Source organism: Hydra vulgaris, chromosome 05, assembly GCF_038396675.1.
Source record: "Hydra vulgaris chromosome 05, alternate assembly HydraT2T_AEP".
In the NCBI taxonomy this organism is placed as follows: domain Eukaryota; kingdom Metazoa; phylum Cnidaria; class Hydrozoa; order Anthoathecata; family Hydridae; genus Hydra; species Hydra vulgaris.
In genome coordinates, this window is record NC_088924.1 from 25,400,764 (window position 1) to 25,407,298 (window position 6,535).

The following is a 6,535-nucleotide window of genomic DNA, read 5'->3' on the forward strand; positions in this document are numbered from 1 at the left end:
GTTGTTAATTAAAAACAAAAACATAAACTTTTTCTTCTAAATGAAATTTTTTACAGAAGTATATGTATGTGCGAACATATATATATATATATCTATCTATACTATATATATATATATATATATATATATATATATATATATATATATATATATATATATATATATATATATATATGTTTATATATTTATATATATATATATATATATGTATATATATATATATGTCTATATATATAAATATATATATATATATATATATATATATATATATATATATATATATATATATATATATATAGATAGATAGATAGATAGATAGATAGATAAAGATATAGGTTCATCAGGAAGCTATATCTATACTATATATATATATATATATATATATATATATATATATATATATATATATATATATATATATATATTAATTTAGTCTTTTTTTTTTTTTTGTGAACTACTTTGTTTCATTTTTTTACGGGTATGTTGCATACAAAAATTTTAATTTTATCTTTGATTTTTTTTTATATACAGTTTAAACTAAATAAGGAGGTGTCTTATTAATTAATAAACTTTTTAAATCTTCTAAATCAATAGTTTGTTACTGAAAATCTCATAAAAAGATAAATTTTAAATTATATAATGTTTAAATAATACACTTTTTATCTCCATAACTATATAAAAATGTCTATAAATCAATATTTAAGTACTTTTTAGTTATTGGCAAAGTATGCAAATAAATCTATTATTCAATATTGTCTTTTTATTGATTCCACAGCATTCCCAATGAAACCAGAGACCGCAAATATCGCATTCAATACTGTTATCTTTTTCAGTATCAAATTCATTTTCATTTAAGCATGGCTTGTCACACAATGGACATGTATATAAATGTACAAATCCAAGCAAGTAACGTTGGACATAAGTTTTAAAAAACAGAATTAAACTTGGAAGCACTCTTTGCCAATGATCTTCATCAAACGTGATTTTGTTTACTAGAACATCTTTCTTTGTATAGACTACAAAATATGTTGAGTTATAACCAGTGATTGCCATTTGGCCAATTATTTGGGTGTAGTATTTGTGATTTTTTTTTAACATGACTTTGTTGTCAACCATCTCCAAGAAGTCAGTTTTTTTCCATGAAACATTTATTTCTCCGTCACGAATACTGAAGGGGCATTTATATTCTACACAAGCTTTTAGGCAACACATTTTTTAACTCTATTTATAACATTTTCATTTTTATTATTTTTTAAAAACAATTTATTATTATTTAATAAAAATAGTTTATTCAAATCATATTTATTATTTAAAAATAAAGCTTACGGTTTTTTTTATATATATAATAAACTCTATTAATGCCGAAATAACACTTCTTTTTTTTTTGTTTCTGTCAAAAAACTTAACAACTATAACTTTATTGAAAGAAGGAAAATGATCCTTTTGCGTCCATATTTAAAGAGCTTAATTTGGAGACAGTTGCATTGTTATAAAACTGAAGTAAAATTTTTCAAAACAAAATAACAATTAGATATGGATGCAATGCAAACTGGCGATGAAACAAAAGTTGAAACTCTTGAGAATTTTATGGAAATGTCAAGCGGAGAGCTGCAGTTTATCTCCAACAGCGCGGTTTAACATCTTCTGGAAATCATAGCTCCCTTGCTGCTAAAGCTTTAATAGCATATGAGCAGAAAATTGAAGTTGTTAAAAGTGCCAAAAATATTTGGGAAAAATTAAACACTGACTACACAAATCTTTTGAAATCTTTCAAAATAGATTTTGATCCGTTGAAAGCCTTTGACTTTAATGATGATATCAAACAATGGCCTGTTACAAATATTGGACAAATATTTGCTTTTATCTTAGAAAGCAAAGCCTTTGAAACTGAGTATATTGGTCACTACAAACTGAAAAAAGCGTATTCATACTTTGGAAGTGGTTTTGTTGACAAGTTGTATTGCAAAAAAGTGAACGATTATATTATTATACGTACTTCGGTCACACCTTCTCAACATATTCGGGCAAAGTTCCATCAACTTTGGATTTTGTTTAATATAGATGGTGCCATTTGCACAGCGTTTTGTACGTGTACCGCAGGACAAAGTAAATGTTGCAACCATATTGTAGCAGCACTTTACAAAATAGAGTTTGCAAACACTATAGGTTTTACCACTCCTACTTGTACTGACAATGTTTGTAACTGGAATGCTCCATCCAAAGAAGTTCAACCAAATATGCTAAAAGATATGAACATTGTTCAACACAAAAGTGGTAAGTCACATAAAACTTATTTGATGTGTAAAGACAAAAGAGATTTTGATCCGAGACCAGAAGAAATGCGTGAAGTTACGGATGCTGATAAAAATTCTTTTTTATTAAATGTCAAAACAGTTCTCCCTAACGCCGTTTTAAATACAATGTTTACTCCTCCTCCAGAATGTGATGTGCCACTCCCAATAACAGAAATAGCTTCTGCAACACTAAGTTTTTTGCCGACGGATCCACGTAGTGTGACTGATAGATTTCTTGATATGCTTACGTTTAATGACCATCAACAACAAGAATTAGAAAAAGCTACAAGAAACCAATCACATTCAAAGCAATGGTGGGAACAACGCAGAGGACGAATAACATCATCATGCTTTTATTCCGTACACAAAATGGTTACATCTTTTTTAAGAAACCGCGAAAAAGACGTTAAATGCAGAGTTGCACCACTTCTTAAGGCTATTGTCGAACCTGTTGAATTAAAATATGTAGCATCTATCAAATGGGGTAAAGAAAACGAGAAAAACGCAGCTAAAGCATGTCAACTGTAACATCTGTAACTGTAAACATGTAAAACATCAAAACCCAAAATTAATAATTTGTGGTTTATTTTTGCATAAACCACAACCATATCTTGGCGCTTCTCCGGACAACATTTTTCAATGTCAGTGTTGCCTAAAAGCTTGTGTAGAATATAAATGCCCCTTCAGTATTCGTGACGGAGAAATAAATGTTTCATGGAAAAAAACTGACTTCTTGGAGATGGTTGACAACAAAGTCATGTTAAAAAAAAATCACAAATACTACACCCAAATAATTGGCCAAATGGCAATCACTGGTTATAACTCAACATATTTTGTAGTCTATACAAAGAAAGATGTTCTAGTAAACAAAATCACGTTTGATGAAGATCATTGGCAAAGAGTGCTTCCAAGTTTAATTCTGTTTTTTAAAACTTATGTCCAACGTTACTTGCTTGGATTTGTACATTTATATACATGTCCATTGTGTGACAAGCCATGCTTAAATGAAAATGAATTTGATACTGAAAAAGATAACAGTATTGAATGCGATATTTGCGGTCTCTGGTTTCATTGGGAATGCTGTGGAATCAATAAAAAGACAATATTGAATAATAGATTTATTTGCATACTTTGCCAATAACTAAAAAGTACTTAAATATTGATTTATAGACATTTTTATATAGTTATGGAGATAAAAAGTGTATTATTTAAACATTATATAATTTAAAATTTATCTTTTTATGAGATTTTCAGTAACAAACTATTGATTTAGAAGATTTAAAAAGTTTATTAATTAATAAGAAACCTCCTTATTTAGTTTAAACTTTAAAAAAAAAAAAATCAAAGATAAAATTAAAATTTTTTTATGCAACATACCCGTAAAAAAATTAAACAAAGTAGTTCACAAAAAAAAAAAAAAGACTAAATTAATATATATATATATATATATATATATATATATATATATATATATATATATATATATATATATATATATATATATATAGTATAGATATAGCTTCCTGATGAACCTATATCTTTATCTATCTATCTATCTATCTATCTATCTATCTATCTATATATATATATATATATATATATATATATATATATATATATATATATATATATATATATATATTTATATATATAGACATATATATATATATACATATATATATATATATATATATAAATATATAAACATATATATATATATATATATATATATATATATATATATATATATATATATATATATATATATATATATATATATATATATATATAGTATAGATAGATATATATATATATATGTTCGCACATACATATACTTCTGTAAAAAATTTCATTTAGAAGAAAAAGTTTATGTTTTTGTTTTTAATTAACAACTTATGCTTTGTTTTCATCAATGCAAAGTGGGGGCATAAAGTTTGTTAATATGGCACATACTGTAATAATATTATCACATAAGGGCAACAATGTGACTGGCATTTCATTTTTTAATATGCGAAAGTTTTTCATACGCCCTATGGCTTGCTCAACATAAATTCTAACATTTGCAATTTTTGAGGTTTCCTGTACATCATTATATGTCATCTGAAAATTTGTATGTTTTGATGGGGGAATAGCAATGTTACACTGGTAAAATGCTAGAAGATCTTTAATTTTGAAACCTCTATCTGCAATAACTTGATCACCAGGTTGTAAATATTTCAAAAATCCGCAATCTTTAACTATGAAAACATCACTAGCTCTGCCACCATAACAATTAGACAAAAAAGAAACTGCACCATTGGGTGTTATTCCAACTAAATATTTTACAGTATAATGGTGTTTATAATTTGACCAACAAGCTGCAGCTATGTCCAAACTAGACGGTGTTTCAATAAAGAGTTCAGAATAATCAATTATTACAGAGCATTTCGGATAGTACTTTCTGAACATGGTTGGTAAATTTCTTTTTATAATATTTCTGTTTGGAAAATGTATAATCCATTTTAACTCAAGAGAAAATAGTTTTATCCATGTTATAAATACTGAACTGACTACAGAAGAAGAAATCATAAAACAATGAGCAAGATCTTCAGTTAAAAGAGCTAAGCGTAAACGCATCATTACAAGAAGAAATTCTTGCTGCAATGTTAGAGATTTTAATGATATTGTTTTTAAATCTCTTGGCGAAGATAAGTCTTTAGTTGTATTTTTTTTACCCTTCCAGTAGTGCATTATATTTCCTTTCCTCTGCAAATAAGAAAATAACATTTCAAAGATATTTGAATTTGCTAGGCCAGTAAAAAATTGAACATCAGAATCTCTAGTTAAATTAGCAAAAATCATTGATTCTCGTATTGGTTCATTACACTGAATAGATTTATTACAAGTTTCACTTTCTATAGCTAAACTTGTAGAGAAACTGTTTGAATCTGATTCCACAATAAGATCCAATTTTTTAAGCTTTCTTCTTTTTGTAGGAGATTCCTTATATGCATTACGAATATTCAAATACAAAGTTGGATTAGGTGAAGCAAAAGTAGGTTTTCCAAACTCAAAATGATTAGAGCAAACCACTTTATTATCAGAAACTGCAAAATTTAGTAAACCTTTTCCAACTTGATTTACCCACTGATGTCTTTTTTCAGAGTCTTTAGGAAAATAATGAAATTTTAGCTCTGTTACTTGACTTCTTTTGAGTAACCTATCCGGATACCTAGAATCGTTATTACAACCAGCAACACAGCAACGGTAGTTTGGCATTTTATAGTTATATTTTCTTTATCTATAATAATAAAAAATTCACAATATAAAACATCAAACCATAAATCTAAGCACTAGATAATAAAAATAATAGGAAGTAGGTCTTCAGCTTCGATTTAAATAAAGCGAACTTTGTTGTTTGTTTGCCCTGATTACCCAAGATGCATTTCGCAACCGCGAAAAGGTCTATTAGCTATCAGACCACAGTCAAATATAGAAGTTTCATCATTGTCTTTGGGTGGATGTAAGGGTGATGGTTTCAAACACCCTATTTTCAAAAATTTTTTTTTTTTTTTATAAATCTTTATAATTAAAAAGTCTAGTATCAAATCAAAAATTATATTTTACTAATTTACAACATCACTAGCAGCGTACCCTTTGTTTCAAGTGGTATAGATGGGAAAGGGGGCGTGTCAACACACCCCTCCCCCCCCACCCTCCTCTTTTACAACCTAAAAAAAAATTTTTTTAATGAGATTCGAAAAAATATTTAAATGTAATTAAAATAATAAACTTTAATATAAAAACATGTTTTACCAAAATTCAAAATACATTACATAATGCTTAGTTTTAGTTATAAATGGTTCCCCCTCTGACCTGAAAAAAAATTTTAAAAACAAGAAATGTTTTATAATATTGTTTTAATTAGTTTACATCTTGGCTTTTAGTTAATGACTAAGATATTAAATTCCTTTAATGAAACTATTTATTATTCATTGTTAACAATAGACACAACATGAAAAAAATATTGCAAGTTCCACAACTCGCTTTATATTTTTGCAAGTTCCACTACTCGCTGCACATATTTTTTGCAAGTTCCACAACTCGCTGTAAATTTCTTTTGCAAGTTCCACTACTCGCTGTACATATTTTTTGCAAGTTCCACAACTCGCTGTAAATTTTTTTTGCAAGTTCCACTACTCGCTGTACATTTTTTTTGAAAGTTCCACTACTCGCTGTACATTTTTTTTGCAAGTTCCACT

General features: G+C 27.1%; 1 protein-coding gene across 1 annotated transcript; it reads right to left on the bottom strand.

Moving 5' to 3' along the window:
* Positions 1 to 4,187: 4,187 nt before the first annotated feature.
* On the bottom strand, positions 4,188 to 5,552 carry LOC136080287 (uncharacterized). Its single transcript, XM_065796904.1, has one exon. The coding sequence runs from the start codon at positions 5,550 to 5,552 to the stop codon at positions 4,188 to 4,190; it is 1,365 nt and encodes a 454-aa protein (XP_065652976.1).
* Positions 5,553 to 6,535: the final 983 nt, after the last annotated feature.